The following is an 18002-nucleotide window of genomic DNA, read 5'->3' as shown; positions in this document are numbered from 1 at the left end:
AAATGTTAAGTCTACACTGACAAGATCAAGCGCCTACCCAAGTTCTTGTATCACTCCAAAGAATGACAACCCAAGAAAATAGGGAGTTACATTCTGGCTAAATAAACAAAGAGGGACATGGGAAATCTAGTACCTTCTCCACTTCGTCAAAATTAAGCACTAATCTGGGCTCTGGCCTCATTAAGATGGAAAACATGGCCCAATTTCCATGCCTTTGCAAAAACAAAAAATTTTGAAATTTGTTCTTAAATTTTTATTTTAGGGTAAAAAACAATTTTTGGTTTCTAAACTTAAAAAGTACCTTTTTCATCCTTAAACTTTATAAAGAGTGTTTTTTTTAATAGTTTGGACTTTAGAGACAAAATTTTGGATGAAAAAGAATCCTTTTCCAACAGTTTAGGAATAAAATAAAATAAAAACAAATTTTTTGTAAAGTTTAAGGATAGTTTCAAATGTATCTACACAAAAAAAAAAAAAAAAAAAAAAAGGATAGTTTCTATAATTTAAGGACAAAAAATAAACTTTTCAATAGTTTAAAGATAAAAAAAAAAAAAATAAATAAACTTTTTAAAATTTAGAAATGAAAATAAACTTTTGGTAAAACTTAAGAACTAAAATAAGATTTTAACTTTTATTTTCTTAATGGAGATGCACAGTGTTACATGTATTTAGACAGTGAAAGACCACCAGGGAATAGGGATTCACAAATGATGAGCCTCACAAGGTGTTTATCAAAAAACAAGTATCGGGTGGGTCCTTATCTTTTACTTTATACATCATATCCAAACAATGATATTAACCATACCATTCTTTTATGGAGTCATGGCTAGTTCCTATTGGAAGCCCAACAAAGCCCACAGGCCTAACTGTATTTCTTAAAAACATCTTCTCTTGTCCTCTGTTGTCTGCATTGGTAGCAAACACAAACTCCTCTTCTGACTTCTCTTCTCTTGTCCTCTGTAAAAAAAAGTCTGTACCTTTGCGCTACCAAACTCAAAACGAACTATCATCTCTCTCTCTCTCTCTCTCTCCTTTCATTGTCCATTATTTTTGGGAGAGAGAGAAAGCAAGCAGAGAGACAAAGAGTTTGTATTATAACTTTGAAGGACTTTTGGAAAGCAAAGGAATTAAGTGAGACTTTGAGAGATGTGGGTGTTTGGTTATGGTTCTCTTATATGGAAAGCTGGCTTTAACTACGACCAGCGCCTCGTTGGTTTCATCAAAGACTACCGCCGTGTCTTTTATCAAGGTCCCTTCTTTCACTTTCTCTCTCCCATGTATATGTAAATTCTTCCTTTTTGTTAATATTTGGTTTTGTGGGTTATTATTATTTAGGTAGTACTGACCACAGAGGGACACTCGATTATCCAGGAAGAACTGTGACATTGGAGCCTGCTGAAGGGGAAGTTTGTGTAAGTCCACATTTTTCAATTATCATTTCCAAGTGGGTCTATTACTTGAACAATTTTAGTCATTTTTCAATTATGCAGTTATTATTTATTTCAACCTTAAAGTGAAAGCTATATATTTTTGGGGTATCCAGTATCCTGCAATTGCATTGTAGAATATGTATGTATGAGTAATGGAAAAAGGAACCCATTATTTATTGTCTTTAATTGATGGATTGTAATTCATATTTCAATGATTTATTTGGGCAATGCAGACATTTAGTCGAACAAATGAATGATATAAGATGGTGGAAATTAGAGTTGTATCATGGTCAAGTTCTTTGCCCCAAATTTTGTGAATAACCTTATAAGTATCGTGTAATTGGATTTAGATGTAAGTTGTGTTAAGAAGGGAGGTTGTGTCTCCTGTCCTGGATTGTCTAGGTAAACTGTTGCATGAGTGGGGATTTTGGGAGCTGCGACATGGACGAAGCAAAACTTGTTAAATTGCTGTAGGTGCTTTGGGTGTAGGGAGGTGAGAGTTAGTAACATCACATTTGGTCTAGCTCAAGTGACTCCTCCTCCCCTTGAAAGAGCGAGGTGGAAGGTGAGGTCGTGGATTTGGGAACTGTGACATGGACGAAGCAAAACTTTTTAAATTGTTGTAGGTGCTTTGGGTGTTGGGAGGTGAGAATTAGTAACATCACGTTTGGTCTAGCTCAAGTGACTCCTCCTCTCCTTGAAAGAGCAAGGTGGAAGGTGAGGTCGTGGATTCAAGACCACCCACTAGGTGTGTGCGTAACTCTAATATAAAATAAAAAAATGGTTTTGGTCTTCTTTTTTTATTTATTTTTTGTTTCCAGTCAGTTGTTTATCAAAGAAAGATTTTTTACATCTTAATAAGTTTATATATTACTGTTTAATTTGTATGCAAACTTTTTTTCATGTTAACAAAGAATAGGTTATCTCAGTTGAATGAGTGAAAACAATTTAACAACATTCACAAAGATCATAATTCTACATTTTTGCTTCTGAAAGGTAGGCACCCAACTAGGAATAAGCTGTCTGTTGTCAAAGAAACAAAACAACTTCCAGCTGTTCATCAATGGTAAAGAGAATATAGAAGTTGCCCTATTGTTCAACTTAGTGAGTTACTTATATCCTAGTGAAAATAAAATTATTATTTTGGCAGATGGGGGAGACAAAAAATAGGGAACTACTTAATATTTTTATTATTTGGAGTTTCTTTGATAAAGGAGCAACCAATGTCCACTTAAAATTTATTCTTACATGCAATATCATAGGTTTTTTCTTGATTTCAATAAAATGTAAGTTCTTTATAATGAATTTCAAGTTATCAAACAAGACAAATATGTGAAGTAGATAAATTCATGATTTTGCGAGGTCATAGTGGGGAGCTGCCTACAAGGTCTCTAAGAAGGAAGATCAAGAAGTTGCACTAACGGTATGTTTCTTGAAGTAAACTATTCAAAGTTTCATATTGTTCGTGCTACTAATAAATCTTTAAAAAATTTCTTCATTCTATTTGTTTGTTCTATTAGTGACCATTACCTGGCTTTCTCTTTCAAATGCTTAATTAAATATAATACACAGTTGCTGCTTCATATCCAGATTACTCTTCTGATTCTTAATGTTATTTTCTAGCATTTCTTATTTTCATTGTAATTGTGCAATTTGGTTAATTGGTTAAAAATATTTTTGGGAGATTTAGTAAAGGCTTACTCTTCCATCTTCATTACTATTATTGATTTGGTAGATTACTTGCTTCATATGGGAAATCCAACACCCCCCCCCCCCACCCCTCTTGCTCTCCTCTTCGTCTTTCTCAGCTACAACCATGTGGCACTCCGCATTGTGATAGCACCCAGGTCCTTACTCTCAGGACCCATGGAGAATATCCACGTTCCACTCCATGCACTGCATACTATGTTGATGGAAAGTTTAGAAGAAAAGAAGGTCAATATGAATATACGATTAACTGAAGTTAGACTGGTCATAAGAGTTTTTGAGCTGTAACTATGACTAAGTTTGTATATATTTCTCCATGCCTGTTTATATGAGCAAAAAAAAAATGATCTGTAAGCCATTGGCATGTAGTTGTATTAGCTCCTTGAAATGAGAGTTCTGAGTTTCTTTAGTTGACTGAGAACCTGCTTATTACTTTGAGCACTTGATCTAGAAATCAGGTCATTTTCACACACATACAGTTATTCGTTTCCGCTCCTAATTAGAGGGTTGGGCATAGTATGCTATTATGATAGTAGCCCCATATGGAACATTCTACTCCATTTACCTTTTTCCTCTAGCACATGGGCCCCAAGGGGCTGTTGTGGAAATCTGTAGCTGACTTCTTAAGTTTGCCATCTATCTCCACCCCTCCCCTCTTGCAGAGTGAACTCATCTCTCTCTAACACATTAATATTATGAGGTAATGCCCTTGCAGAGTCAAGGGTTGCATGCAATCCAACCTACCATTCAGTTCTGCTTGCACTCAATCATATCCATCACAGGATAGTTGTACAAGTCCATTTAGGTCAGCTCCTATATTTATATACAGTTGGAGATACTGAGCAATTTGACCATTCCCATAAAAGCTATTATTTAATACTGTTATTGCCTTTTCAAGCATTATCTGCTGAATGATATAGGCACATCATCTTCGATGCAAAAATGCATACATAAGTTATAAATTACGAACATTCTCATACTATCTCAATATTTACAACTTCATACATCTAATAGGCACCATCCCTTTTATTTTCATATAACTATTTCCTGGTTTATTGTCATCAACCCCCTTGGTATTTTACCTCTTTAGACCACCTTTGTAACATGCTGTATTAGCTCTCCTCACTGTAATTAGTAATTACAAGCCCCTCACTATACCGGTCCATGTTTTACACATTTAGGGTAAGGCTTCTTGCAAAATCCTACTTATTTCTGACAGCATGCTGGTATTGTGCTGCACCATATTTGATTGCTGTCAATAAGGCATTTGAATGAATCACAATTTTTTGTGATTGACACATGCTCTGTGAAAAAATTATATTTATTTTGTAGCTCACAAAACACTTCATCACCCAAGAGAATTGAAGATGTTTCAACTACTTATCAATAGGACCTTCTGATTTGTCATGTTGCTAATCAATTGGTAGGCTTGGGAAGATATGCTTACAAGTTTTGCAAACTCAGTTTTCAGTCCAAATTTCGTCTGCAGCCCACAATTAATACTTTTTAATGGAATTCTTTTGATGTTATGACACAGTATCTTGAAGTGAGGGAGAAACAGTATGACCAGAAGGCTTATCTTGATTTCTTCACTGTAAGTTCTAAATTCTAGTATCTGGTGTCAGAATTGTAATGAACTTATTCATTATATTAATTAATCTATTGAAACGTTCTAGGAACCTACTGCTACGAGTCCAGCTGTTTCTGGAATAATGGTGTAAGTGTTGAAAACCACCAAGAACTTCATACATCTTTATACTTGTTGGATTGCAATAAGCCAACCAGTTCAAAATTGAAACTTCCATGTTCTAGGTACATTGCATCTCCAGACAAGAAGCTTAACAGGAATTACTTGGGACCTGCTTCTCTTGAAGATATTGCCAAGTATGCATGTTTTGTCTATACAATTTAGTTCTGCATTTTCTGTAAAAGAAAACTTTGCACCAACATCTTGAATCCAAGTACTGTGGCCTATCTAAATTTTATGTATGAAGCACCCTATTTTCTTTGTCTAACTGACAATTTAGAAAATTAAGCAGTGATTTATTTTTCATCCTTTAATTTCATTATTTCATACTGCATTGTTAGAAGTCCGGATGATCTGTGTATTGTTGAAGATGACTTTATTGATTGCCGTAATCATATTTGTGATGCTTTCTCATTAACCATACAAGAGGACTTTTTGGCCATATTGATATTGATTGCCCTACTCATGTTTGTGATGCTTTTTCATTGACAGTACGTCCATTATCCCCCTTCCTATTTTTCTGAGGTCCCTTCACTAAGGGAGCGTTTGGTTCGTTGTGATGTGCCCTTGATGTGATGCACATTACAATGACGGGACATTAAGGTTTTTTGTTTATTTTATTTTTTCTAACATTACCATAATTTAAAATTACAAAATATATCACATCGTCTTAATCTCATTATCTTCCTAAACAATGTAATGTTGTATTCTTGTATTGAGATTACATTAATGTAAGATTACAATAACGTAATATTACGGCGTAATGTAACATCAAAGCGAACCAAATATCTCCTAAAGATGTTCTGCATGCCCAGTTATTCTACTAGTCCAATGATTCCTAATTCTCATTTTGCAGACAAATCGTTCATGCTGAAGGCCCGTCGGGACCCAACAGAGAATACCTTTTTCAACTTGAAAAGGCGCTTCTGCAAATTGGTAAGGTTCTTTTAATACGCTTTAAAATTTTTGATTGTATTAGTTTTTCTCTCTTGAACTAGGAACAGTTTCTCTTTCTCAAAATTTTTGCCACAGGATGTAAAGACGAACATGTAATGGATCTTGCAAATGAAGTGAGGGGTATCCTTTCCCAGGGGGAACTGACTGCTTCATGATGTCATGATAATTGGCAAAAAGGTTTTATGAATTGGAGCAATCTTCAGGATTATCTGCTGAAGATACTAAACATTTTTTTTTTTTTTTTGATGAGTTGAGAATCACTTCTTACATTTAGTTTAAAGGCAACTGTATTGTGAAACCATCATTCTCATTGTAAACCCTTGTTAATATTGGGTTTCTATGCCAATTTCAAGAGTTATGCCAAGTGTTAACCTCTTGAGACTCCACTGTAGCATGAGCATGAACTTCCACCAAAACCAAGGTTCCTCATGTAATGGTCATGCATACCCTGGCGCTTCTACATTCCCTTGTAGCCAATTGTTGTAAGATTCGATCTTATACTTGACTGTAATGTTTCACAGAATATGTTTGTATTGAAGTCCAATCTTTGCTGAATTTGCATTGCTAAATTCAGTATTGTTGATGATTTCACATGCTGAGAATATGCATCTTACTCAGCTTCTTCTCTAAAATTCAAGCATGCCTAGAGCACCATAGGTTTGGATTTACTTTATCCAACCATATGTTATTTGCAGGAAATTGGAGCCAATGGTTCAAAAAGTTGGATTCGATTAAGTTCGTATTTTTAAACCAATTCATATATTTAAATGAAGCAGCAAGCTTTTTCAATTTGACCAGAAAATCCCCGATTGTAACACTACAAAATCACTAAAGCAAAAGTAAATTATGCTGTTTTTTTTTTTTTTTAATAAATTGGCATTAATAAAGTTTTATTATTATTATTAATTCCTCAATACCATAAGTAAATCATGCCGATCTGAATTTGGGGATCTGATCATGCAATTCTTTTTAAGCTGATACAGCTTGTCCCTTGGCATCACCGATCAGTAGTTCAGTGCACAACATGCCCAAATAACAAGATCAGCTGTTAAACAAATATACTACTTGGAGGTCAGACCTCTTCTGCACAAGTAACCAGATGTTGCCGATCTAGGGTAATTCTCCTTAAAATAATTAGGTTAATATACTTCTGATTCCAGAAATAAGAAATTATTTCTATTTTAGACCGTCTAATTTAACAAGTTCGGTTTTAGTCCTTGAAATATTTAAAAAGTAGTAACAACTTACTTATTCAGTTATTTCAACATGCCGTTGTCGGGAACCAACCAACCAAAATCACCTATCACTGACCACAGGCCAAGCCAAAACCCAAATCACACATTGCCAGGTATGCATAGCCAAGAGACGACCAATAGCCAGCCACACCCAAATCATCCATCACTATCAACCATCAAAGAGCCAACCCAAATCACTAGTCAACAAGACCACAACACAGCCAGGCCATAACAATATCCACAACCCATCAACTACCTGACTGGCAGCCAAGACCTACTTAAATCTTACGCATAAAGCAACTTCAACAGAAACTTCATAATACAAATCAAACAGAAAAACAGACTTCAAATCCAACAGTTCAAAAGTTTCTAGATAGTCACTTTTTTTTTATAAGTTTCTAGATAGTCACTTAAAACATGAATATACATCACACAAATCTAACAAGTTCATGACCAAAAAAAAAAATAAGGAAGATTGGCAGAGCTCAACTGAGGGAGGAGAGATAAAATGATTGAGAAAGGGGATTGGTTGAGAGGAAAATCAAAAGAAAACCACAAATCTATGCGCACATTTTTTTTCACATGCTTAGCACCTTAAAAGAAAAGGAGCACATTAGATAAAATATGTCACCTTAGCGTGTCAATCTTCACATAAGCAGAAAATTAGACAAAAGTAAAAATACAAAAACAAAACTACAGTTTCCTCTATAAATATTTGAAGAATTAAAACTAAATATTTTAAATTTGAGGGGCCAAAACCAAACTTGCCTCAACCAAAAATATAAGTCACTCACCAAATTATCATAGGTGGAACTCACAAAAGGCCGTCAATGTTGAACTACTTTTTCCTAGCCACATCCAACTCATTCAGGAACCTTTTAAGTCTTGACCTAAAGGATAGGTTCTTCCTCCTCCAAATGCCTTATATAAAATCCAGTCCTTAAACCGGTTTTGCAGAAATTAAATTAACATAGAACCAACAGCACAAATCTCACGTCGGGTTGTCCAAATCCTACAATTGACTCAAAATGGCATAGCGTTCACCCAATCAGTATCAACAAATGATATGGAGTGAGTTTTCTGGGCGATAAGGAAAAAAAAAAAAAAAAAAGGCTCACCACATGCTTTTGCCACATATTATTCTAAATATAACATACATCAACATACAAAACTTAGGATAGATAACTACTAAGATAACTACACTACTTTCTCAGGCCAAGGATACCCCCTTATGAGTCACTGACACAGCTGTAATAGAATCCTACTTGGCAAAGCTGAATGCAAATTCTACATTAAAGACTAACATTGCCACACCCAAATGAAATTATAGGGAAAAAAAAGAAGAGTAAATTACACTGTTGATAATCTAATTGTTCAGCCGTCGGCTGTCAGGAATCTTGCAAGTTCGCTCATTAAAAACTTAATCACTGTCATCATCATCTGCACATAAGGGTATAGATTAAGTTAGTGAATTGGAATAGCAGCTTAAAACAGTGCAACTTAACAACTACAGAAACTATTAAACATGTGACATAGCATTGAGTACTTCCACACATGCTTAGATATTGTAGTAAACGAAGTTTTTCAAATGCAGCAATATGATGTCATCTCACATTCAGAACCAAAAATAAATAAATCTCATACTGCATTCAGTAGCTTTTCTCAGGGTAAGAACAAGAAGAGAACAAAGAAAGCATCCTGTATTTCACTGATTACCAAATCCACACCATACATATCAAATCTCCTTTTTTCTTCTTCATCTTTTTTTTTTTTTCTTGCTTAATTTTCCTCTACAGCACCTCAACCCATTAGCTGACTTAGGGCACAGATTTTTAATCATTTATCAATGGTAGCGTACTAGGGTGGCACCCCTTTATTGTGCATTTTAATGAATTACTAAATAAAATAAAATATAAACCAATGGTAAAGGTCATGGAAAAATTTGCCAACACAACTTTTCTTTGAGGACCAAAAACAACAAATTCAGTATAGTAATATATAATACTTATAAAAAAACATTTGTTATATAATCAAATGGGTTTGTCACAGATACAATTAGTTCTTATCAGATGCTGCAAGTTATACCGCTTTGTATGCAACCATAAATAACAAACTGACTAGAATTTTAGCAGAAGCAATGTCAATCACAGAACCCACATTACCATAACCCTTCGGGCCATTTATATTTCGTTGCATCTGATGTAACCAAACATCAAGAAAAAGGGAGCTTAATAACTTACCTTCATTAAACTCTTCACTCTCACTGTCATCGTCGTCGTCGTCATCATCTTCTTCTTCTTCTTCTTCTTCCTCTTCTTCTTCCTGCTCTTCTTCTTCCTTGTCGTCTTCTACCTTCTCTTTGTCAGCATCTTCTACTACCTTCTCTTTGTCAGCATCTTCTACTTTCTTTTCTTTGTCAGCGTCTTCTACTACCTTCTCTTTGTCAGCATCTTCTACATTCTCTTTGTCAGTATCTTCTACCTTCTCTTCGTCAGCATCTTTCACGTCATCACCATCACTTTCAACTAGTATTTTGGGCTTTCGAGGAGCTATCTTTGGAGAAGCTATCTTTGGAGGAGCTATCCTTGGAGGAGGTATAAAACTAGTTGTGGATCTTCTACGTGAACTTTGTACAATATTACTCATGTCAATGCCCTCAAGTTCTTTTGCTCTTTCCTTGCTCTTTCTCACTTCTTTGATTTCTGAGCATAAGAAGCCATATCATCAATCCTTGTATCCAACCGGATGCAGTATGGCATATTTTGGTGCGTGATTCCTTACACTCCCATGCAACACTGGAAAAAGTTTAGCTCCAAACGTTGGAGCTATCTTCCTCCAACCATTATGTGGAGATTGAAAAGACCATCCATGCATAGTTTGCCACGACTTCTTTAATGAGTCATGTGACTTATTTAAATAATACACATAGATAGTATTATAAATCACCACATAGTGTGTTGAATGAGATAGCTCCAAACTGGTTTGAAGCTAAACTTTGTCCTACGACACCTTTAGACCTTACCTAAAAGGGTGGACTCAACCAAATTCAAGGAAGAATTATCCCCACAATAGAATACTTTCCAATGGTATTTGAAGTAGAAATTATTTGGAATTACTTTTTCTGTAATAATCACAGCAAACAAAATTACTTTTTGTGCCATCATTTGGAATCTTAGATTTTAGTAAACTGTGAAGGTGTTGCTTTTTTAAAATCAATATTCTTGGATTGTTTGTTAGTTTATTGTTCTGTTGTTGGATTGAATGATGTAAGTACAAGTATAAATTGATTGGGTGAGTTTTTAATAACTAATGTCCAGTTTGTGGTATTAAATCCCATGTTGAAATAATAGAGGTTCCCCATATTTTCTTAATTTATAAAATTAGGTGCAGTGCGGTCTATCGGGTATTTTCTGTACCAGTAGTAGTTAAAAATCTATGATAAATGACATAGAGTGACTCTAGAAGCATCAGATGGCTTAAATGAAAGCTAGTTAATGTGGCTTTAGTTTAATCAAGTTCACAACAAAGGGATCACCACACATTGCATAATTTATTATTGTTTGGTACATTAAATCCATCAGGGATATAGTCTGGCACCTAGCAGAAATTTAGAAAAATCTATAAAAACAAGATTCATAGCCGACCCCAAAATTTGGGATTAAGGCTAAACGGATTGGACTATAGCTCTACAATTGTTTGATTTTTTTTCCTTGTTAGAATTTCTCAAGAACTGTAATTTGAGAGGCTGTTTATATTGTTTCTTTTGTATACATCCTTTATACTTGGAAGTTTTTGTTAATAAAGTTTTGTTACTTATCAAAAAAAATATATATTGGGATTTAGGCTTATTATTATTGTTGTTGTTGTTGTTGTTGTTGTATGAAAATGAGCTGGTATTGAATATTTAACGAGAACCAGGACGCATGCATTCTGAGTGTGCTTGTAAAATTTCAAGTAATTTAAGGACCTCTAAAGGGTTCAAAAAGCTTTTGTAGTGGTGCTGAACTACAGAGAATAATGTATTAATCACCTTGAAAAGTCTGAACTTTTTTTTTTTTTTTTTTTTTTTTTTTTTTTTTGAGACTAGGTTTAATGGATTTAGCCATCAATAGGGGTGGCTCCTGTTGATGGAAAGATGAAACAAAGTAGCTTTATATGGTTTGGTCATGTGCAAAGGAGAGAGATAAATATACCAGTGAGGAGTGATTTGATTCAGGTCAAGGGAACAAAAGAGGAAGGAGGCCTAAAATCAAATTGGTAGAAGTACTAAAAACTGACATGTTAAGTAAAGAGATGATAAAGGGTATGCTTTTGAAATCATAAAATGGCAATGTGACCGACTTCAATTTAGTTTGTTGAATATCCATAGACGACTCGGTTTATGGATTAAGAAGAAATAGAATGGTAAATGTGGCCTACTTCAATTTAGTTTGTTGACTATCCATAGACAAATCTATAACCTTCAAGAACATCTTCTTCCTTCTTTCACTAGGTTTCTAAAACATCTTTCAGAAGTATACCACATCAACTCAATAAGCATATAAGTTATTCACAGTTGAAGATCAAGGGATCACCACCAAACATGAGCTAAATTACAATTCATACCTTTTTCTGAAGGATTTGCAGATAATCCTTCTCTAGATAGTATTTGCTCTAACTCCTTTATCAGTTGGGCCTCACGTTCATTCTCAGGCACCTGCTTTACTTTCTTGTAAATTGATGGTGGAACGCTGCAAAAGAGATGATGTTAAAACACCAACCTTGACAAAGATCCAGTCTCATAACAAGTGAGTCAAATAAGAAAAACCTCATTCCACAAGATTTGATAACTGATTTCAAATGCTCCACACGTTTCCCATATGCGGGGGTTGAAACTTCTTTCTTCTGCATTTCCCAAAAAAAAAAAAAGTTACTCAACAATGGATGTATTATTTGATCATTAGAAGCAGAAAAATACAAAAAGATAACCTTCACAGGTTTCTCAACAGATGGTTCAGAGTGGCCATCTTCAGAGGCATCTCCACCATCTTCTGCATCACTATTTTCCTCTGATATTGTTTTCACACCCTTCCTCTGCTTCTTGCTAGATATGTTGCTCTCCTTTGCAGGTCTTTTCCGTTTTTTAGCATCAGAGTTTTCCGTCTTTCCTTTTGGAACATTTTTCTTTCTAGGTTTCACTTCTTCCTCTTCCTCTTCCTCTTCTTCCTCATCACCCTCGCTATCTGAGGAATCAGAATTCTCTTTGCTGCTGACCCTTTTGGATGCTTTACTATAGGAATTTTTCTTAACATTTTTCATGACATTAGTTGCTGGTTTTTTTCCAGAAACTTCATGAGATTCTAATGCCTGATAAAAAACAAAGACAGTGAGAACAAGGTTAGACTGTATGAGGTACTTCCAAGAAATTAACAACGCTATAACAAATTTTACTCACCTCATCTAATTGCTGACTTATAAACTCCTTATAGGTGTCAAGCGTATATTTCACAAGTTTAAGATCTTCCTCCAAAAGTCGACGAAGTCCAGCCATTGTAATTTTCCTGAAAATGAAAGTGAAGAGTGATGAGTACTTCTACTCACCTGAAACTTACGAAAATAAAAGGAAAAAAAATAATTAATAAATAAATAAATGAACACAAAGCCATATCATAAGGGGAAAAGAAAATCAACTTAGGATGTGACAAATATCAAAGTACATTAATGTGATAGACCAAAAATTTGCAGAATGAGGAAACATACTCAGAATTAGCTTTGACATAAGCAGCTCTTTTTCTAATAGCTTTCTTTATCATAATCTTGCTTAGAACTTCTTTATTTTTGCTGTCATTAGTTTTCTCACTTTCAGATTTGGCTGTTTTATGTTCTGTCAGAAGGCCCATAACTGGCGAGTCTCCCATTTTCTCCTCATCTTCAGAGTCCTTCACATCTTTCTTTAGTAACACCGGTGCTCCTCTAGTAACACCTTTTTCCCCCATCTCCCCAGAAGTCTTTGAGTCATTATCATCATCAGCACCATCTAAGCACTAGCATTTAGAAAAGAAAACATTTATCAAATCATAGACAAGATAACTTGTTTAGACATTAACAACAATCAGAATTCATACAAATCTGTCTGAAAGCATCTAAAATTTGATGCATTGAAACTATCACATAGTGAAGGAAAATATGCAATTATCACACAAGATTATCCAAGAAGCAATCTAAAAGTAAAACCCAACAGGCCCACTGGTCCATCAGAATCTGACTATAGCTGACTAGCCTTTACTTATGTTGCATATTGCTTTTTTTGTTATGTTCCATTTTATGGAAAAAAGCTGATTTCTTAATTATTTACATGGTTGTGGGACCAGCAATTGACTTCCAATGTTCTTGAAGGGGAAGGATTAGAGATGTATGCATAATCAAGGGCTAATTGTACAGCTGCTAAAGGTCAAGTATAAATAGACTTTTAAGAGTCTTGTATGATATCTTATACAAAATTATCTCAGAAATCCATTAGGAATCCTAAGTGGTCTCTTGAACCCGCACACTCAAACATTAAACTCCCAACTCCAATATTTTTGCTACGTTTAATAATTCTGTTGCTTTATTGTAAAATCTTCCCACTTAATCCTATTACTGTTTCTATCAGCTGTAAAGATAGGGCCTTTCTGCTACATCAGATTTTATCCTTTATACCAGTAGATCAAGCTGACACTACAAAGCAGTAGGAAGTGCAGTATTCAATTTATATAAACACTGAGTTTGTTACTGAGAAACAAGATGAAGACCTCCTTGAGGGTGCTAAATCAAGCAACGCCTCAACCCTCAAGTTCAGAAGAAGAAAAAAACTCAAAACCAAAGGCAATTATAATGGTAATCATAGAAAGTTCTTTGCAATGTATGCTTTTATAAGAAGATAAAATGCTGTAAGTGTTCACCATAAACCTTAAATTTAACCTTCTTAGCCATACAAAAACATACCACAATAATAAATATTAATAAAGCTATTACAGAACCATACATGATGATGATAATAAGATTGAGTTGTAGGGTAAATTTTTGCAGTCAAGATGCATTGAGTGAGTGTGCAACTTACAAATCAAATAATAACAATCCCCTATTTCTACTGATTGATTTACAGATATATTAACTCAATGGGAAGTCTCAACAACTTTATCTTACAAATATTTCTCAAATTACATAATAATTTTTATCAGTCATTTAGAGGTTTCAATAAATGTCTCAAAAATTACAATCAAGCTTTAAGAGGATTATCGTGCACAGATACCTCAAAGATTGATCTCCTAGCTATCCATAAGTGATACAAATAAGAAGGCTTGAGTGAAGGTCAAGGGCTGAGAGAGTTTGCTTCTTCTTCCATTCTGGAATTTATGGATCCTAGAAATTATGAAAGTCGCATTCATTTTTCAATTGAATGTCAAAACATATAAGTTCTTTTCTTGTTTAGTAGGGTGTGAAATTAAATGTCTAAATGGGAATCATATCAGGCAAAGAGAAAAAGGGACATCTTAAAGAGTATGTTCTCTTCATTTTTTGCCTCCACTATTCTGTTCTGCAAAAACTTACATCCATTCTGTTCTGCAAAAGGTGGACATGTAAACAGAGTTTAGACTAATACAATTTTGGGAGTCTGCTTACCTTAAAAGTGAGAAAAACAATTTTTTTTCACAAGTGAGAAAAACAGTTTTTAAACCAATGTTCTTGAGGTGAACCTCATAGCACCTAATAGCTATGTTGATTTATAAAAATGGCATGAAATAAGATACTATGAAAAGTATTACCCTACATGAGAACATAATACAAATTCAAAAGAAAAACATGTTGATTATGGAATGTTCTATGCCAACTATAACATAGATTATAAGCGGATGAAGAGTTCCAAAATTTAAATAGATACCTTCACCAAACATTGCTTGATAAATCTCTTATGCACATCCAAATCATATGTCTCCAAGCCCAAGTCCTTCTCCAACAATCTTCGTACCCCCTCAAATGTCAAAGAACTGCATTTAAGAGAATAATCCAACTTTGAATGACCCCTAGCAGGATCAAGGCCCACTATTCTTACTAGTGTACTAATGAAACAAGTTAAAACAAATAAATTGGTTCCAATTGTGTGCAACAATTATTTTATATAAGTACCAATTTTTTTTTTTTTTTTTTTGATAGGTAGATAGTGGGGGAGGAGGGAGGTAGGGTTTGAACAACAAAAATGGGACACCACAAAAGATGCCATTACAACTAGGCTATCACTTGAACCCCCAATTGTATGCAACAAATGAAAGAAGAATTAACAGGATGTGCAATATCAATCAGTAATTGCATTTATAATATCACCAATAACTCAATCAGTAATTCTTGATGTCCGACAAGGCATAATTTTCATATTTTATTAAATAAAGGAGAAAGGTCAAATACACAGAGTGGGTATCAAAGCAACTCCTAAAAGATTACACTTTAAAATTTAGAAGATTTAAAATTACAAAAAAAACAAAATGTGAAACTGACACAGTGACACTGCCTAAAGTAGTCATGCAATTACAATTGTCTCAGGAAAAAAAGAAAGACTTAATAACATGCTGAGCAAGTACAACACCATCAAACATCCTACTAGTTTTCTCTCTAGAATGTCCACTCCACACACACAAGAGAACAACATTCCAAATTTTTATAGTTCGCAACCACACTTCCGGTGCCAACATGCAAGCGACTAGATCACTTTATTAGGGATTCCCATAATTCAGCTGACGTGGTACTCCACACCAATAAAAGCAAGCCACCTAATACAAATTTTTACTTTTTCACATGACTTTTTGAGCTTATCTCATGTTTTTGTATTAGGTGGTTTGTTTTTATTGGTGCGGAGTACCATGTCAGCTATACTCCAGGAATACCTATAACTCCTAGATCACATTATTCTGCACCACTCAAGATATACCAACAGGGTAAACACAAATGGCCAAATCTCTCTTGCCACCAAATAAATGCACTGTTACTGTTCATGTTCCTCTCCCTACAGTTCCAGAACAGCAACAAAATTCTCTCTTTAATTCTTCACAATCCCAAAGCAAACTCTTTTCATTATACACTTGAAACTCTAAAACCCCCAAGTCTTCAGCCACCAAATAGCCTATCAAACCAGCCTTAAAATACCAAACACTGTTGCTGCCAATAAATTCCTACAACCTATCATTATCTATTTCACCTATTTTTTTATATAATTCGATAGTTACAATAGGGGAGGGGAGATTTGAACCCATGAATGTCTTCATTGAAAACACTAGGAGGTGCCGGTTGAGCTACAAAGCTCTTGGCCATCACTAGGTTATGCAAACCCCATCTCCCTAAATCACCCCTTTTCACCTTTCAAACCCTATCTCCCTAAGCCTAATTTAATCTACGAATCCAAAATCATTTCCCTCACCATAACAAACTCCAAGACCATAACATTCCCATCCTAAAACCCACAGCAAACACAAATCAATAGATTTCCCTAAACTAGCACAAGAAATAGCGGTGCTACTGACTAAGCTGTCGCCTCCAAATAACACACCAATGGAGACATACACTCTGATACAAAATTCAACTATTGTGATTTCTTGGTCAATCTCATGTGCACTTGGGTTGTGTCCCTTTTAAGGGCTTTATTAAGAAAATCCTACTCACCAAAAAATAAAAGGAAAAGAAATTGAACTACTACACAATTTTTTTTTTTTTTTTTAAAAGATAGCTTCAACCTACAACGTCCACTCCTTGATAATTGCTCTTTATTATCGGACCCCAAATCTCATATTCAACCACAAGAGATTTCAGCAGTTGAGCTAACCAGAACCCACACAACTATTACAAAATCTTGGGTAGCAACGAAAAAATGCTTATAGTTTTCATATCAACATACATATGAGTTAATTGTGCAGCACCCAGAATAAGCCTCCATGACCACCTGAACTAAAAAGCCTATAACACACAAAACCTGAAATTAAATCAATGCATAAACTACCACAACTATTATTAAGCTTGTACAAATAATTATAACGAAAAACACTGTTTCTCGGTCACTAAAGAGAAGAAACTACACCATTTTGCGCATAAATTTCTGCGCTAACAAGAAATTAGGGCACAAAGAGAGAGAGAGAGAGAGAGAGAGAGAAGTAAGACAAACTCGGATTGTTGTTTGAAGTGAGAGACGCGTGATTGCATAGCGGTTGTAATCTGAGACTCGATATCGAGCGGCAGTTGGTCATGAGCGTCGCTATCTTCCGCCATTTCCGTCTCTTCACTGAGTTGACGAACCATGCAGCTTCTCTCTCCTCCTTTTTCTTTTTTTTAAATTTATTTTTCTCTTAAACCCTTCCCTTGGTTGGGAGTTTTGAGTTTGGGAGAGAAGGGATGTGTATTGTTTATTACGCTCGCTCATACAGCAAATTACCTGTGCTTTTCATCTTTCTGGGCCTGGCCCGCTTCATCTCTCTTTTTTAACAACTAAACTGGGCCGTGTTTATTTTCCCTTCTTTTTTTTTCTTTTTCTTTCTTTTTTTTTAAGAAATGCAGCATCTACAATATTTTTATACGCTCTTATACAACAAATTATAAGTATTAAGTTGTTATTGATTTTAATTTCAACCTATTACTTAAATTATTTTTTTGCTCATCACACTTATAATTTATTGCAAAAATATTATGATCATAATATTTCATTATTTCTAAGCTAAAATGGAAATTGTACTCTTTAAGTTTGATTAAAATTTATTTTAGCCCTCTAACCCTACTCTTCCCCTCTAAAGTTTCAAATTTATTCAATTTAAATCTTTTTAAATTGTCATTAAGTATGCAAATAAATAATAACTAGAAAAGATATCTAATCTAATACTCCTATATATTGGCTTTTTATTTTTTGAGTTTACACATTTTAATCATAATAGT

At 34.6% G+C, this 18002-nt stretch overlaps 2 protein-coding genes across 4 annotated transcripts; one reads left to right on the top strand and one right to left on the bottom strand.

Annotated features, from left to right (window-relative positions):
- The first annotated feature begins 848 nt into the window (after positions 1-848).
- LOC115960247 (gamma-glutamylcyclotransferase 2-3) lies at positions 849-6443 on the top strand. 2 transcript variants are annotated; one of them, XM_031079044.1, is made up of 8 exons: positions 849-1249; positions 1372-1412; positions 2800-2853; positions 4675-4731; positions 4814-4854; positions 4950-5021; positions 5741-5820; positions 5917-6443. In XM_031079044.1, exons 1-8 carry the CDS (start codon positions 1147-1149, stop codon positions 5994-5996), a joined length of 528 nt encoding a protein of 175 aa, XP_030934904.1. In that variant the 5' UTR covers positions 849-1146; the 3' UTR covers positions 5997-6443. The 2 variants fall into 2 exon arrangements, with proteins under 2 accessions (XP_030934904.1, XP_030934903.1); XM_031079043.1 differs by having other exon boundaries at positions 855-1249; positions 1336-1412.
- A 1734-nt stretch (positions 6444-8177) lies between these two features.
- LOC115960085 (glutamic acid-rich protein) lies at positions 8178-17468 on the bottom strand. Of its 2 annotated transcripts, XM_031078783.1 has the most exons (10): positions 17242-17468; positions 16978-17036; positions 14977-15082; positions 12816-13099; positions 12511-12616; positions 12045-12422; positions 11884-11960; positions 11682-11806; positions 9317-9778; positions 8178-8516 (listed from the first exon to the last, which is right to left on the bottom strand). In XM_031078783.1, the coding sequence occupies exons 4-10, from the start codon at positions 13049-13051 to the stop codon at positions 8497-8499; spliced, it is 1404 nt and encodes a 467-aa protein (XP_030934643.1). In that variant the 5' UTR covers positions 13052-13099; positions 14977-15082; positions 16978-17036; positions 17242-17468; the 3' UTR covers positions 8178-8496. The 2 variants fall into 2 exon arrangements, with proteins under 2 accessions (XP_030934643.1, XP_030934642.1); XM_031078782.1 differs by lacking the exon at positions 16978-17036.
- Between the last annotated feature and the right edge of the window lie 534 nt (positions 17469-18002).

Source organism: Quercus lobata, chromosome 9 (assembly GCF_001633185.2).
Source record: "Quercus lobata isolate SW786 chromosome 9, ValleyOak3.0 Primary Assembly, whole genome shotgun sequence".
Classification (NCBI taxonomy): Eukaryota; Viridiplantae; Streptophyta; class Magnoliopsida; order Fagales; family Fagaceae; genus Quercus; species Quercus lobata.
Note: the sequence above shows the minus strand (reverse complement) of the source record. Positions and strands in the feature narration are given on the sequence as shown.

What these genes read in the sequence shown, in the direction of transcription:
- LOC115960247 (XM_031079043.1), top strand. Translation starts at nt 1,147, where the DNA reads ATGTGGGTGTTTGGTTATGGTTCTCTTATATGGAAAGCTGGCTTTAAC. An exon ending in CTTATCTTGATTTCTTCACT is followed by an intron (nt 4,732 to 4,813) that starts GTAAGTTCTAAA and finishes GAAACGTTCTAG; the next exon opens with GAACCTACTGCTACGAGTCC. An exon ending in TCTCTTGAAGATATTGCCAA is followed by an intron (nt 5,022 to 5,740) that starts GTATGCATGTTT and finishes CTCATTTTGCAG; the next exon opens with ACAAATCGTTCATGCTGAAG.
- LOC115960085 (XM_031078782.1), bottom strand. Translation starts at nt 17,375, where the DNA reads ATGGTTCGTCAACTCAGTGAAGAGACGGAAATGGCGGAAGATAGCGAC. An exon ending in CACTTCAAACAACAATCCGA is followed by an intron (nt 15,083 to 17,241) that starts GTTTGTCTTACT and finishes TCTTAAATGCAG; the next exon opens with TTCTTTGACATTTGAGGGGG. An exon ending in CTGTTGAGAAACCTGTGAAG is followed by an intron (nt 11,961 to 12,044) that starts GTTATCTTTTTG and finishes TGGGAAATGCAG; the next exon opens with AAGAAAGAAGTTTCAACCCC.